Source organism: Microchirus variegatus (assembly GCF_963457635.1).
Source record: "Microchirus variegatus genome assembly, chromosome: 3".
In the NCBI taxonomy this organism is placed as follows: Eukaryota; Metazoa; Chordata; class Actinopteri; order Pleuronectiformes; family Soleidae; genus Microchirus; species Microchirus variegatus.
In genome coordinates this window covers 20760274-20776065 of record NC_139804.1, presented here as the reverse complement: position 1 = coordinate 20776065, position 15792 = coordinate 20760274, and the positions used below count along the sequence as shown (strand labels likewise).

At 37.9% G+C, this 15792-nt stretch overlaps 3 protein-coding genes across 4 annotated transcripts; 2 read left to right on the top strand and 1 right to left on the bottom strand.

Annotated features, from left to right (window-relative positions):
- Window positions 1-1886: 1886 nt before the first annotated feature.
- On the top strand, window positions 1887-4063 carry lyrm9 (LYR motif containing 9). 2 transcript variants are annotated; one of them, XM_083886484.1, is made up of 4 exons: window positions 1887-1934; window positions 2946-3080; window positions 3677-3769; window positions 3857-4063. In XM_083886484.1, the coding sequence occupies exons 2-4, from the start codon at window positions 2955-2957 to the stop codon at window positions 3872-3874; spliced, it is 237 nt and encodes a 78-aa protein (XP_083742610.1). In that variant the 5' UTR covers window positions 1887-1934; window positions 2946-2954; the 3' UTR covers window positions 3875-4063. The 2 variants fall into 2 exon arrangements, with proteins under 2 accessions (XP_083742610.1, XP_083742611.1); XM_083886485.1 differs by having other exon boundaries at window positions 1898-1934; window positions 2949-3080.
- A 1521-nt stretch (window positions 4064-5584) lies between these two features.
- On the bottom strand, window positions 5585-8277 carry ift20 (intraflagellar transport 20 homolog (Chlamydomonas)). Its single transcript, XM_083886483.1, has 5 exons — window positions 8195-8277; window positions 6870-7007; window positions 6700-6785; window positions 6091-6194; window positions 5585-5673 (listed from the first exon to the last, which is right to left on the bottom strand). Exons 2-5 carry the CDS (start codon window positions 6994-6996, stop codon window positions 5592-5594), a joined length of 399 nt encoding a protein of 132 aa, XP_083742609.1. The 5' UTR covers window positions 6997-7007; window positions 8195-8277; the 3' UTR covers window positions 5585-5591.
- A 1092-nt stretch (window positions 8278-9369) lies between these two features.
- Window positions 9370-15792, top strand: tnfaip1 (tumor necrosis factor, alpha-induced protein 1 (endothelial)). The gene is made up of 7 exons (XM_083886481.1): window positions 9370-9495; window positions 10611-10984; window positions 11898-12067; window positions 12360-12443; window positions 13333-13385; window positions 13491-13686; window positions 14351-15792. Exons 2-7 carry the CDS (start codon window positions 10738-10740, stop codon window positions 14573-14575), a joined length of 975 nt encoding a protein of 324 aa, XP_083742607.1. The 5' UTR covers window positions 9370-9495; window positions 10611-10737; the 3' UTR covers window positions 14576-15792.

Genomic DNA, 15792 nt, shown 5'->3' with positions numbered 1-15792 from the left:
ATCATCAGAATCAGTAGATGAATGCCATTGAAAGGGACATTTAATGAGACAGAATCAGAAACCGTTATTCTGTTGTTCAGCTCTGAAGGATGGCGCTAAGGGAAATGCAAGTTTAAAGCTGTAGTGTGTAGTTTTTAAATGGAATCAGAAATTCCTTACATTGCATTCTTCACACAATGCTATTCAGCTCCACACGACTCTCTCTCTGTTCCCTTCTATTGCAGTGTTTAGATCTGGTGTTGCTTTCCCATGCTGCACACAGGAAGTGATTTGTTAATGTCAAGGTTGGAGGCAACACTAGTGGACGCGCTAGTGAAGTGAGACGTGTTGAGAGTTTGACTGAAAACACACAGAAGCGCAAATGAAATCCTACCGTCTCAATAACCCTGGTCATTCAGCAGTTTGACAGGATAAATATGTTTTGACCCCGTTCGTCCCTGCATTGCAGGTGTATACACAAATGCACCCCCACAAGTTACGCACTGCAGCTTTAATACCAACCAAATGAGCTCACTGGTTCTTCTTTTCTGAACGGATCCAGCAGACGTTCTCTCATCAGCCTCCATCTCTAAAAGTTGTCAATGAGAGATGAGTTTTAAAAGTGAATCAGGACCCAAACACAAAATAATGTTTTCTTCCACTGGTTAAATATCGGCGCATTTCTTCAAACGATTGATATTGAACACATTTTTTGACTCTTTAACACAGACATGCTGGACCACACTGACCAGCTGATGTGTCACACAAAGAACCATCCGCCCCCTGCACATGTAAATAAGCCGAACCTTCAAGTCACACATAGATTCATTATCTGTAATCTGTCAGAAAACACATATTCTAACACACAGGGTGTTTGTTTGCAGCAGTTGTGGAAGGTACAGTTTCTCACGAAGGACATGTTGAGGCTGTTGAAGGTGTAAAGCTATAAATCCCACACAAACATCTCGTCGTGCGACTCCATCCGTCGTCTTCTCTGCACTTTCAGCTGTCTGTCCTTGAAGCTACACTCCTTGATTTCCTTTAAAGAAGTGTCCACGAAGTCTGAATAACACAATCAGTGAGTGTACCTTTAACCAAACACAGTCAGGAACAATCTGAAGGCAAGCTTTATTCCAGCACCATGTTAGCAGTTGCCATTTTGTTTTGCAGGTTTTATTTGAACTTTGAACTTGTGCGTGTGAATGGAAATATTAAGGATCACGTATCCATAACCTCTTAAAGAAGTGGTTGACTTGCACTAATTTAAAAACAGTCATAGGTTTGTAAAGATGAAAAACCTCAAAGTGTGGCATGTTTTATTTGATGTTATGCAAAATCTAATGTCTTTAGAGTATAAGTATTAGAAGTTTTGTTTTTAATGCAGTATGTGTGACAATTGTAAATACTTTGTGTACAATTTGAGATGGTATATTTACTACACTGTATATACATGTGATATTGTATCATTTTGTTTTTGTAAAGCAGTTAGTTTCTGTATAATAATATACAAATTGAACTATTCCAGTGTTAGTAATAAAATGTTTTGCTCTCCACAATGTTTGGATCTGTGTGGTTCCCCAACACCTTGAAATAAAACCCCATGCTATTTTTATTTTGAAAGTTATATGTTGGAATGTGCTTTTTTTTGTCAAATATCAGATTGGATCCGTGATGTAAATACTGTTTTTCCTGCCTTACGGTTCCGCTCTGGTACCATAACTTTTATATTTTTACATACTTTGCCAGCCTTGCACCTTTTAGAGCTATTTTCCTCTGAAACACATTAAGACTTTTTCCCCCTCAACTCTGGTTCAAATTTTGTAGGATTCCTAACCATTCCTTACCTGTAGAGGGCAGCATTACGCTTTGAAGTGCATATCCTGCCAGAAACTACTCGAAGAAGAAGACGAAAGATGCCGGGGAGTTGTTGACATCTGCCGTCCGTCACTGCTGCAGTAAGTAGTAACAGTAAAACCACGCTGCTTAGATTACTGTGTTTGAACGCGACAGTGAAGCCACGGTGAGGTTCAGACGTTGAACTCATGTCAGTTAATAACTACGTTTGTTTAACGCCATATTTCCTTCCATACAGTGGAGTTAAGCTAGCTAATTACGTAGCTAATGTAGCCGAGCGTCCACCGGAGGACACACGCACGCACACACGCAAACACACGGTAAAAAAAAAAAAAAAAGCATGTGATTTTGGCTATGACTCGGGCTGATTTGTAAGGACATTAACATCCGGTTTCCAAAATAAACCACTGAGAGCAACGAGTGCATGTTTACAAGCACATTTTTCAATTGAAAATAATGAAAGACCTCACAGCTGTTTCAGAGACCTAATAACTGTATGAATAACTTTGAGCAACTGTATAAAGATAGTCCTCTAAAGGTTGTGAATAAGAATGACAGTTGATATCTACTAGTGTACTTGATACGTTTTTACTGTACAGTTTATTCACACTGAGATGCAATAAAATAAAAATGATTTCCATACGTTCTGACCAGTGAATTGACTGAGCAATAAGTGTTAATTTACTAGTCATTTCATTTTTGACAACTAATTGACTTGTGAAATTTGACGGTTGCATTATTACGTGGCTCTGGCTCATCAGCAGTGTCAGATTCTTCATTCAGGGCAGGTTTCTCTCTGAGAGCCCTGGCCTCTTGGAAGATCTTGTCTTCCATCAAGAAGTCTTGCGAAATTTCAATATGTATTTATATTGTCTTCTAGATATTTCTTCTAAATTAAAATAGTTTCACCAAAATTTTACACCTGGACCTTTAAACAAAAATGTAAAGCTTTCTGCCTTTGCTTCTAGTGTATATACAATTGAAGAACATCAAAAAACAATTACATTCATAATAAGATTATATATACAGTAGATACCGATCTGATATATAAAACCATTCATTATAATGTTGACAATAATGTTTTTTAATTATGCACACGTTTTCCTGTGGAGGAGAAAAGAATGTCATCTGTAGGTGGAGCTGTATTGATCCAGACACCAGTGCAGCTCTATCGATATCTGCGCAGATGTTGCAGACAGTTGCCGACCGCAGCCATGCAGCAGCACTACAAACATGCCATCAGACAGGTGAGCTTGTCATGGGTGCAACAAGAATTTAATCAAATGGCTGGTTTACCTATTCAAACAGTTTTCGGTGTCATCGTAATTACACCAACAATATTGAAAAACATTTTTGCACAAATGTGCTCGGAAAATCACAGGGGTAAATAATCAAATTATTGAGGGCTGAGTTCCTTTTAGCTTCCTCAAATTCAGGCTGCATGCTGGCTCAGTGCCACACTGTCATGATCTTGCAAATGTTATCAGTAACACCCGTGCCTTTCCTGCTCCCAATGTCACACAACTCTGCAGGAAATGTTGCCTCAAAAATGCACCTGTGCCAGTTTAAGAGTTCAATGGGTATTTTAAATCCATGGAGATTGAAGAATATACAGCAGAAATGTACAGACTTTATGGGACTGACCCTTGGAAACAATCCTAGCAGTGTTCCAACACCTTGAACTTTCTGATAGTCTTTATACACTTATACAAATGTACTTATTGGACATTTAAACCTGTTTGGCTCATTCAAGTAGAGCTTTTCACCCTATTTTTCTGAACTTTATTTATTTAATTATTTTTAGAAAGAGGAACTCTCTAATGCTTTACTTTTTTGTTTTAAGGGATACATCAGTCACTCAGATGAAGACGACCCCGAGCGAATACAAATGATAATTCAAAGAGCTTTAGTAGACGCGGAATGGATTCTTGATAAAGTAAGGATGAATGTGCTTTTAATATTAGGTTAATACACCAAAAAAAACCCACAAAATTACATCTTTACCTCTCATTTTGATTTACAGTACACAAAACATAAGTGAGACTCATCAGAATCAAGTGTCTGCTGTGATGGACCTCGCTGTCCTGCCTATGGACACTGCACCATATGGACTGTAGCAGCTGGAGATCTAACAAGACCTTTCAATCCTGAATACAATACAATATTTAAAAAAGTGTATTTAACCTAAGGCTGACATTTTCTTTTTTCTTTTTTTGAATAAATAAATTAAGTTTCAATGACATTAGCCCAGTTGTGTTTGTAATATTACTGTAATATAAGTCGACAAGGTACAAGTAACAGTGTCCACAACTTCAAATATTTACATTGTATATGAACATATAATCTTCCAGAGGGCACTACTCCAATTTCTAAGTCAAAGACAAGTTACTATTTTTGTTTTCTAGTTTGTATAAGAGGTAGTAAGACCAGAAAGACCAGAGAGCGTGGGATCAACTGAGCATCAATATCAAGTCATTTTATTGAAACAATACATAATAGCACAATGTAAAAATTTGCTCCCATGCCTGTCAGGCATCTTTACGGCAAAACATGTACATTTTCTTGTGCGACAATATTTATTCAAGTATAACCGTTTGTCATGTGATTAATGAATGAAAAGACAATAATACATACAACAGAAAGAAAGGAGGAAAAAAACACATCTCAAAAAAGGAGGCTGTACTCTTCATGTTGTGTGCCCTGATTGGTTGTACCAAAAATAGTGAAATAAAAACAACACCAAGGATCAAATGAGAATATTTGGTCTTTTACAACTGGGACACATTTATAAATGCATGCACATGCAGAATTTTGATTCATATAAAAAGTAATAAAACTAGATATCCAGGGTCATTTTTAAGTATAAATATTATAAATAATATTGTTTTATATAAAATGCTCCATCTTTAGTGTTGGTCAAAGATGTTAAGATATTAAATGTGAACAAAACAATTCAAGTTTACAACACTGTAAATCCTCAAAGCTGCTGACCCCGTGGTGGGGGAACAACTATAGTCCAGCCAAGTTCACACAACACCACAATACACACTTTCAGAGCCATAGAATTTCTCTACATGAAAACACATGAGAAATGACACAGGGAACGATGCACAGAACCAGGCTTAATAGTGCATTGCCGTTGTACACAGGTTGTTCCTTTTCAGTTGGAACGCAAACAAAAGTAGTGTTTTTAAGCCATCTACTTGTTGAATCAAAGGTAAATAAAATGGGTGGTAAAAAGGTGTCCAATTAAACAAGTCCTACAATACACACAGACCATGTTGTCCTACTGCTGTCTTCAGTCTGTACTCTTGCATGAAGCCTGTTTTGTGGAACTGACATTTGTTGTGTTGCTCTCTATTCACTAAAAGAGCGAGGCTTTCTTGGAAAACTTGTGAAGCTAGATGGAAACCAGAACTTGTGTACACACAAGAACAAGTTTTGTAACATTTAAGCTTTTTATCCACACACAACAGGCGTTCTGGCGTCACATAAAGGTCTGGCAATTATACGATAGCATTTGGACTCATTTTGAGAGGTTTTGTGTGTATGAGGACAGTTCTTATCATCAAATCATGTTGTGTGAAATAGCCTGTAAACGGCAGCAGAAAGTATATAAATAGAAGATGTAGATGTTATGTTGTAGGTGGAGCTTTAGACGGGTGCAGCAGAGCAGTTCTCTGGTGTAGGTTTTATCCAGAGAAATGAGAGGACAGGCACTGCGGATATACACATCTTCTGCTGTCTCAGTCACATCCTTATTTCTGCAGAATAAACTGGTCGATGAACTCATTCTGCTCCGACTCCACCTTTGACAGAGCTTCATACTCGATGCGATATCTGAGTGTAGGGACATAAAAAAGCCAATAAAGAACAAGTGACTCACAGGAAATATGACGACAGAAAATCATTTCTGATGACTAATAACTAATAGTTAAAGAGGGACACAGCGACCTGGGTATTCATTGTGCTTAAAGGTAGAAAAGAATGTGGCCAGACGACATCAAAGTGTGTTTTTGAGATTGGATCTCAGGATAATGCTGGCATTCATCGTGCAGAGAAGTCCGTGTGATGAACTCAGTTTATGTTTTGAAAGACTGACTGTGTTAACATTCTTTGTGACAATGTAGTGACGTGTGTAATTTTTTTTGTAGGATATCTACTGTATTTTTTGGGACTCATCCCCAAACCATGGCTTATTGAGCTGTGTTGTTGCTGTTGTTGACACACACAAACACAAACACACACACAGTTTACCTTTCAAGTTGCATCTTTTTCTCTGCAATGAGAGCCTGAAGCTGTTGCTGTTGAGCCTCCCTCTGCTTTGCCACTGACTTCAGCAGGTTTCTGGCTCCTATTGCCTTATGGACAAGAACACAGATATCAGTTGCTTTTATGTTACCCAGTGGTAGATTCATTTTGTAGGGTAAAAAAAATGTAAGTTTAGCATCCATATTGACAAATAAATTATCATAAGAACACTGAAAGTGGGTGGACAATAAATTAAGATCGTGGTAATAATTACTAGAATAAAACTGCATTATACCACTAGGTATATCGGCTTATTAGAAAAACAGCTGGGCCTGTGGCAGTTTGTTTTGCACCTTGAGACTTGAAATCCAAATGAGAGGCTGAACTTAATTTAGAGGGTGGTCATCATCAGCAATATACATGTGGCTGGCTATCTACTGTGTGCAGCCATTCAAGGCTCAGCTGTAACTCTAATCAGCAGACTAGACCATTTAATGATCTGTTGTTGTACTTCAAAACTTTCCAAACTATGAGACAAAGAAGACAAACTACACAAAGCTTCACAATTAAAAGTGCAGCAAACAAACAAACAAGAGTTCCTCTGTTCCAACATACTTTTATCTTTTCTGTCTCCGCTTCTTTTGCCAGCTCATCAACCAACTCAATGAGACCGCCAACTATCTTCTGAAACTGGCCAATTTCTGCAAGAAATAAGAAATCCATTCAGCTGTTGATATTAGGTGGGGGAAACAGAAGAGGCCATCAACAAAACCTTAGGTGCTTACTGTCCACAAATTCTTTACACTCCTCCTTGAGCTCCGAAGTCTTCTGGCTGACATCGGGCTCCAGCACTCGTAGCTTATTGAGTTCATCAAAATAAAAGCCTGCCTCTGATAACGGGTCTTTAGCCATGGCCACAGGCCCTATTACAGAAGAGACAAGAACAATGGGTGAGACAAGTAGACAACCCCCACAACTTCCACAGTAAAAGATAAAAATATAAGTAAGAACAAATAATAACAAAAAAGCAACAAATCTGAAACAGACATAGATGGGCTACATAGAGTAGACTTATGTCCAGAATATACAAAAAGACAGACACCACAAACATAATAATACAATAAAAGCAAACATACAATAAAAAAGACACCTAACATTATGTTTTCAGAAAGCAGTTATACCAGTGCAACATATGTTGCTATAGGTAAAGCTTGTCAGTATTAAATTAACTCGATTTTCAGACTCACTGACAAATACATCTGTTGACTCACTCAAAATTCACTGGTACTAGTCAATCTGGGCATTAGAGAATCACGATATGCTTTTTTAAATATAGAATTAGACAATAGATTTGCAGTGTATAGTGTGGTACAATATGCTTTAAACAAAAAGAGATTCGCTCCATCAGTGCAGGAACCACATTTGAGTTGCAGTACATGCGACGCTGACCATAAATATCTGACAGTCGATCTGTTTTAAAATGTACAAGATATTTCATTGCCGGATAACTTCCTTAGTTTAGCAGATCATAAGACAACAGGTTGACATACACTATATAGGTTATTACTGTTTGTTCTGCACCAAAACACAAAAGCAAATTTCTTGTATATTAATGCCCACTTGGCAGCAATATTTTTTTTTAATTTAAGGGTTTTAATTCTGGAGAAACTTACATATGGCATAGCAACTATGACTATGATCCAGCTATCACAGTTGTAGGACATGTATGTATGGTAAACACTGACCTCTGCCCCATGACGAGCATATGGTTAGAAGAGCGAACCGGTGTATGTAAATGTAGCATTCGATACAACACAGGGTTGTTGATGTTTTTTTGTTGTTTTTTAAAGAGAATACATTATAAGGATATTAGTAGTAGCGTACATTTGTTCGTGTTAATAACAATAAGCTCACGAAAACGTGAAATTTAGCTTGAGTGTTTCCACCATCTGACCTCACCGAACCACAGCTTCAGCTATGTTAACACAATAGCTACTTCTCGTTAGCCGGTTCACTAAAGCCACTTGGGCGCGTACAAACATACACCGCCCACGCCGAGCCCACCATTCTTACATTAAAATAAGAAATACACATTAAATGTGTGTCTTACCACTTTGCCCTACCACCACCGTCTGTGTTGTGTGACTATGTGGCACCACAGTAACTAACAGTAACGCAACAGAGCAGCTCCCCCTCCCCTCCGTGTTTAGATTTTCATGGCGGCTGTAAAGCCGACTAACAAGTGCATTAGCGCCACCTACTGGACTGGAGTGTATATGAGAGAAACAAAGAATATAAACAACACTACAACAGATGGAAAAATGTATAACAACATCAAATAAATAATAATAATAAAATATTTAAATGATTTGTTTATAAAAAAGGAAAGGAAAACTGAAGACCTTCCTTCCATATATTTACTAATAAATAATATATAATACTAATAAATAAAACATTTTTGCATGAACGTCTCTCCCTTGACAAAAATGTCCACTTCCAAAAACTGTTATAAAGGAGTTGAAATCCTGTTAATTATCCAACATTTGATAGTTTTAGTCAGGACTGAAGTTGATCAAAAGATTTAACAAAAAAGCAGAAAAAAAAAATTGTACTATGTTTGTATCAGCTTTTGGAAGTGGAAGGACATTTTTGTTCTTTATGGAGGACAGGGTCATCACACAGTAGTAGAACATTTTAAATCTGATGCTACACAAAAACTACTAATGCATCGACGCTAACATATTACAACAGTGACATCAAGTAATCAAACTCGCACTTACAGGGTTAAAATCCTCAAAATTATTGAATATTTGAGAGTTTCAGAAATATTTATCTGTAATGTTTTTATAACAGTTTTTGGAAGAGGACATTATTCTCATAAATTAAGATGATGCTTGAGGGTGAAAATAATTGTGACTGCCATTTTAGCCATAACCATGAAATTGTATAATTGTATAAACCGCATCATCAAAATGGGAACAATAAAGTGAAACGTGGTTTATCATACTTATTTTCATTTTATTGATTTTGCCCCAGAAAAAAACAATACATGTTTAGATGAACTGATCAGAGGAAGAATTGTTATAGATCTTGTTGAGGCCCGCCTGCAATACCTTCAAAGATCCACCAGTGGGCAACACTTCGCGGAACACTGCTCTGTAGATCTGTAGATGTCCATGGTAGATGTGGGTGGGTTAAGCGAGGGTGGCAGCGCGCATTACTATCTGTGGGGGGCAGCAGAGTACTCAATGAGCCGCATATCAGAAGGAAGAAGAAGATAAAGAGGGGAGAGAACTTTTAATTAATTGTTTTTAAATAACTCTTCTTGTAACGGTTGTAGGTTATCTGTCATGAAGCTTCAAGAACATGTTCATGTTGACTTCAACAAGAGGAGACAACTATGAGCGCTCGGTAAGTAAATGTCGAAGGTCGGTAAAGTGACGCCCCGCAGTTTAAATTACACTAACGTATAGGCAGAAAATTGTCATTTCTTTTCAGTCGAATAGACGCAACTGTATTTTAAAAATGTTGTCATTGTTAATAACGAATTACTTGTGTAATCATTTCAAAATCCTCCCCCCACTCAACTACATTTGTAACTATCTTTTGTTGTCTCGCTTTCACATCGAAAATAGGTCCGCTCTTCACAACATCATGACCTGACATCAGCAAAATAAGTGAATGTATGATCATTACAGTAATATACTGTTGTGGTTAATAGTGTATAGATAAGAGTATTGATGACACAGAGTGGTCACACGTTTGTTGTGGCGAAATTAGCCAAACGTACAACGTTTAGTTTTTAGGAGCAGGAAATGAACTATTAAAGAGGCATGTTTTTAATGTGAGTTCGGTCTGTAACATTTCTGTGAACCATATGCCACTCAGTAACGGTTAGTTCAAATGTTAGCTTTTTACTTTTCAAGTAACACCAGGGCTAACACATTTGCATATTAAAAACAACAAAAAACACTTATAACACAAAGATTTATGCACATTTTATATCCATAATTGGTGATCTACAACACAGGCCATTGATCTACATTTCCTGGACCTGTAGTGACATAAAGGCTAGAAATGCAGCACCAAACATGCTCCCATTCTCACTGATATGTCAATTATAGGTCCAGGTCCATACAGTATAGGACAGAGGTGGCCCCCCAGTTAATTTCATGCGACCCTCCACTAGCTATAGAGTTATAATGAAAATACATTATGAAATGTATGGCATTATTATAAATAAATTACATCAATGGTCTGTTTAAAAATTGTATTTCTGTCAATGTTTTTCATTTATAGTTTCATTTTCAAAACAAAGACTTTTATTTTGAAATGGTATGCAATATTATCATGAACAGTAGTTTTCTCACAAACCTTTGGCCATTTTTCACATAACCGTCCCTTTCCTGACCAGAATAGAAATTCACTGGCCCCCTGGTATAGGAGTTTTTCTTGCTGACTGCAGTCCACCTAGTATGCACCTCATGTCTGTTTAATTTATAGCAAAGTTTTCTGCTCCATTCCAGGATTTCAAGTATTGTCTGGAATGATCTGTGGCTGTGAGAAGTTGTGGTGGCCTCATCAGTAGCTGTCACCACGGCGGGGGACATTCGAACCTCCGTCTGCAGGGTGATCATCTTCCTCCAAAAGGACATGTCTGGAGACAGCTGCCTGCCCCAGCATCACACCCAGTCCGACTCCACCTCCCCAACCACTTCTCTGGTCTCTCCCAAAACCAAAACTTGCAGTTATCGAGGAGCAGTTGGCCTGGGCAACAAGTATGTCCGGATTAATGTTGGTGGGACCCTGTTTTACACCACACTACAAATACTGACAAAGCAGGACTCCATTCTGAAAGCCATGTTCAGTGGAAAGAAGGAAGTGTTCACCGATAAAGAAGGTGAGTCATCTGTGAACTTCAGACACAAACTGACTGTTCTGTATACATCATGACTATAATCTATAGTCATGATATTTAAGACCCCATACAAAACTGGTATTCTGACCTTTTGAGATCTGACTGCACAGAATTAGCAGTCCACACCTTAAAATGTCCTGGATGTGTTTCCTATTTTCATTTGTGACCACTTCTTACTTTTCCCACTTAAATGTAAATACACATAAACCTAATTTCTGACCACAAAACCAAATGATGTTCTGAACCAGTCTAGATTTTCATGTATGAAGAGGGATAAGTGCAGGATGATGCATCCAGCTGTGATATGGGATAAGATTTTAACCATTTGAAAAAAAAAACATTATGTTGAGTAGTGTTTATATTGTGGTGGTGGTCCCAAATACAACTTTTGGGTCACTGTGACACTGCAGCACACTAATGTGTCCTGAGGACATACTTGTGTTCAAAATAAAAAGAATATGGCCACATATGTCCCAGAGAGATTACCTCTAAATGTTGTCTGAGTGATCGGATCTAAAATCCACATCCAGGACAGATATTGGTAGGTTCTATCAGGATGGATGGATGCATTTTTACATGAAATGTTGTTGTGTCATGTCCTGCACATGCTTGGTGCCGCATTATCCCTGTACATTCAGGTCAGAGAGATTGTGACTTAAAGGTTAATAAATAATAAGTCTGTGGTTGTATCTATTTTTTTCAATTTGGTTATGACTGAATGTCTTCATATTAAACAAAAAATATGACTGAAATGTTTTGAGTAATGGATCTTATCTGCTGTTTTTTTAAATGTTTTTTTATTTACGAGATCATTTGAGTAAAATGACACTGCAGTGGTGACTTGAAAAAGGTGAATGGTCACATTCCATTCTTAACATGATCTTTTTCTGTTTAGGTTGGATCCTGATCGACCGCAATGGGAAACACTTTGGCAGCATCCTGTCCTACCTGCGTGACGGCACAGTCACCTTACCCAAAGGCAGTAATGCTGTCAAGGAGCTGCTCTCTGAGGCAAAGTATTACCTCATTGAGGGTCTGGTGGAGCTCTGTCAAAACACCCTGCAGGTCAGTTACACCCACACTTACGTTTACTTCACAATATCCACATCTGCTGAGAGTACTGTAGGTTTAATTTTTTGTAGATTTCACTAGCTGATTAAAAATATTTGCAGGAGAGCTGTGTAACGTAATCAAATGTGACATTTGACATGTTTGTTTAGTTAGTACTTTTCTTATGATCAATGTGAGAATCACTATTAACGTGTGTTACACTATCATATAAATGTGCTTTTCTTAAAATGCTATAATAAGGAAGGATACCTTTAACTGTCAGTGTATGTTGATTTATGATTGACAGGGCAATAAAGAGCAGCCACTGTGTGTTATACCTGTGCTGACCTCCAGGAAGGAAGAAGAAAAGCTGATCCAGACATCAACCAAGGTAAATACGATAAAATCGTATAATAAGTGAATCTGGAAAAATGTTCAACATCAGCTGACTAAATTAGAGCCTCGTCAGGTCCTACTTTGGAATCAGAAAAACAGATTTCAAAATGCTGCTGTGGTTAATCTTGCAATTTGTTCTTGATAATCAGAAAGAAAAGAAATACAATAGTATATATATTGCTACAAAAATGTAGCAGTGGATTAAGTGTGCAAACTGTACCTCCTTTTGCAAATTTAAAACTGATGCAAATAATTTTACCTTTATTCAGACAAGGGCTGCAACTATAACTACAATTCAACTTTTTATATATATATGTAATACATTCATCTGTTGATTATTTTATCAATTAATTGTTTGATCCATAACATGTTGGGAAAGCTTAGAAATCAGAATATATTATAATATAAATCTGAAATCACTGCCCTCAGTGCGTTATAGAAGCATCTTTGGCATCAGACACAACCTCAAGCCTTAGTTAAGTCTCTCCAAGTGTTGCACACCTGCAGTGTATCCCATTATTGCAGGGAGAGCCTCCTCAGCTCTGATCTAAGCTGAAATCAGCGAGTCTGTCCTCAGAGGATTTTTTGGGTTTAAGTCTGGCTTTTTCGGGCCATTCCAGGACAGTCACAGATGTGTCCTGAAACAGCACAGCAGTGCTGTCTCGAGTATGCTGCAGGATATTGAGCTGTCTCACCAGTGTTCTGTTAGTTTGATTGATTGGATCTTGGTCACTGCCAAGTTCTAGACCCATCCCCATGGCTTTTTAAAATGTCAGAAATGAAGTGTAGATTCAGGTACATCCCTTTTTTTTTTGCTTTGTTGTGGTTGTATAAATGTATAAGTGCAATGAAATCCTTATCATTTGTGGTTTGTTCTCTAATAGCCAGTGGTGAAGTTGTTATACAACAGAAGCAACAACAAGTACTCCTACACCAGGTGAGAAAGCCACAGCTTCCCTCATTCATTAAAGACACTTGTCATTTCTACTTCTTCAAAATCCAGGTGTAAACAATGAAACTCTTCTATTTTGCGTCTCCACAGTAACTCAGACGACAACCTGCTGAAGAACATTGAGCTGTTCGACAGGCTGTCGCTCAGCTTCAATGGCCGCGTCCTCTTCATCAAAGACGTAATCGGAGATGAGATCTGCTGCTGGTCATTTTATGGTCAGAGACGCAAACTGGCTGAAGTGTGCTGCACCTCCATATTCTACGCCACAGAGAAGAAGCAGACCAAGGTGACAATTTGGGGGGTGACAAATTCTGTTTATAAAAAAGAAGATTTCATGTATTCGTTGTCAAAGCTTTACTGTATTTGAAGATGTCAAATCAGTCCAACCCTGTGTATTTAATAAACTTTAGAATGAAGAATAATAAAGAGAAATCAACAAAGCAATGGTTAACATAGTGAGGGACATTTATAAAACCTGTAAAGATGCACTGTAAAGAGCATATCCCAGAACGAGTACAAGAAACATTAGTTTTATACTGTGTCCTCAATCTGAATCTGAGGGAGCGTTTGTGTGTATACGGCGGTCGTGCAGGTGTGGGTGGAGACATGAAGTATTTATCCATTTTAAACTGTTGACTGGATTTATTGTGCTTTTCATAGGTTTGCAGTAATACCCCCAGCCAATTTTAAGTTGTGGCCAAAGCAATAATTAATCTTAAATAATCTGAATGATTCCTAAATGGTCAGATTAAGAATGCTGTACAGATTTACAGTACCTATTATAAATCACAATGAGAAGTCACTTCCATAGCTGTGAAATTTGACTGGCTCTATATCGGTACTGATTTAGTGTGGTTTGTGTTTGTTTTTATGTTTGCACTGCAGTTTTCTGTGCCGTCACCTTATTCACATTATAGGAATGGTATATGTATGGTTTGTGTCTGTCTCAGGTGGAGTTTCCTGAAGCTCGCATCTACGAGGAGACTCTCAACGCGCTGCTGTACGAGACGCTGCCGCTGCCTGACAACACCCTGCTGGAGGCCACTCGTCGGAGCTATAACGCCTGTGGCTCTCTCAGTGAGGAGGAGGAGGGACCCGGAGGAACTGAGCTCCGTGTTCGTCGAATCCACGTCAAGAGGTATAGCACTTACGATGACCGGCAACTGGGACATTGAGACTGAAACCCCAAAGCACCGGGCTAAATTCAGCTTTTCACATCGACGAACATTCAAGTGCCGATGCTCATTTGTGTCATTTTTGTGATTTTAATTAATGTCGTTACCACTGCTTTCCAAAATAATTTCAAAATATGGCAATATATGAAATAATTAATACTATTGAAGGAATCACAGCAGATACTTTTTCCACTTTACGTGTACTTCATTAGTGTTGAACAAAGTAATATTGTTCATAATCATAGCACTTAGCATCTTTTAAATGACACATTTACATTTACAACAGGCTTTTGTTTGCCAAACAAAACTGTTTTAAGTTTTAACCAGAATTGCCTCCAACATGCTCAAATGCAGGTTACCATTATGCCTTGTTTCTAGGTTACCATTATGCCTTGTTTCTATCTGTGAAGATAAAGGTTGTGATATTTCAAATATTGTTTGACCCATGTGAATTTCCAGTAGACAGGAAGCTGCAATAATAGGAATAAACCAGAAATACTGGTGTTTCACTTTATACTAGGGCTGCGTGTAATGAGTATTTTAATTACTGATTATGTTCTTCATTTGTTTGGCCCAGAAAATCACAATGTTTATTTTAAGATGTTCATATCACAGACCTTTTCATAAAAGAAATAACAACAAAAGGTAAAACCAGTTAATAAATTATGAGAGTAGTTGGCGATTATTATATCGGTGGTTGCTAATGAATTAGCAGACCTACGTTACAGTGTAACAAAATATCTGCTCACTATATGACCGTTCCCTGCTGACCTCCACGCAGTTCTGCCCTGCAGCTGTCTGTCTAAATATTAACCAGATTAACCAGGTGAGTGAGTCTGATTTAGCACCAACAACAGAAACCAGAGCTAAGTTAGCATCAACAGGCTATTTTTGTCTAGACAATCAGGAGCAGCCAGCTGCACAGTCAACACAACTACAGCTCGTTTTCAAAGAAACGGGAAACATCAGGAGTAAAAATAAATAACCTTTCTTCCGTTAAGAGCAACGCACCTCAGAATAGGACTGTCAGTATATTATTGTATGCTCTCAGTCGAGGTATTTACTGGATGTTATTGATTGTTCTGAGGTTTAATTTGTTGTTGTTTCCACATGAGTTCTAACACATCCAGTAAAAGAAAAACACTAATTGATCCTGGTGCCTTAAAATGTAGTGGCCTTAACAAAGAAACACACGAGTGGACATCCCTGATCTCTGA

Coding starts and splice junctions, on each gene's coding strand:
- lyrm9 (XM_083886484.1), top strand. CDS start 2,955: ATGTCATCTGTAGGTGGAGCTGTATTGATCCAGACACCAGTGCAGCTC. Junction 3,081..3,676: donor ACAAACATGCCATCAGACAG/GTGAGCTTGTCA, acceptor TTTTGTTTTAAG/GGATACATCAGTCACTCAGA.
- ift20 (XM_083886483.1), bottom strand. CDS start 6,996: ATGGCTAAAGACCCGTTATCAGAGGCAGGCTTTTATTTTGATGAACTC. Junction 6,786..6,869: donor GTGTAAAGAATTTGTGGACA/GTAAGCACCTAA, acceptor TATTTCTTGCAG/AAATTGGCCAGTTTCAGAAG. Junction 5,674..6,090: donor AAAAAGATGCAACTTGAAAG/GTAAACTGTGTG, acceptor CCCTACACTCAG/ATATCGCATCGAGTATGAAG.
- tnfaip1 (XM_083886481.1), top strand. CDS start 10,738: ATGTCTGGAGACAGCTGCCTGCCCCAGCATCACACCCAGTCCGACTCC. Junction 10,985..11,897: donor AGTGTTCACCGATAAAGAAG/GTGAGTCATCTG, acceptor TTTTCTGTTTAG/GTTGGATCCTGATCGACCGC. Junction 12,444..13,332: donor TGATCCAGACATCAACCAAG/GTAAATACGATA, acceptor GTTCTCTAATAG/CCAGTGGTGAAGTTGTTATA.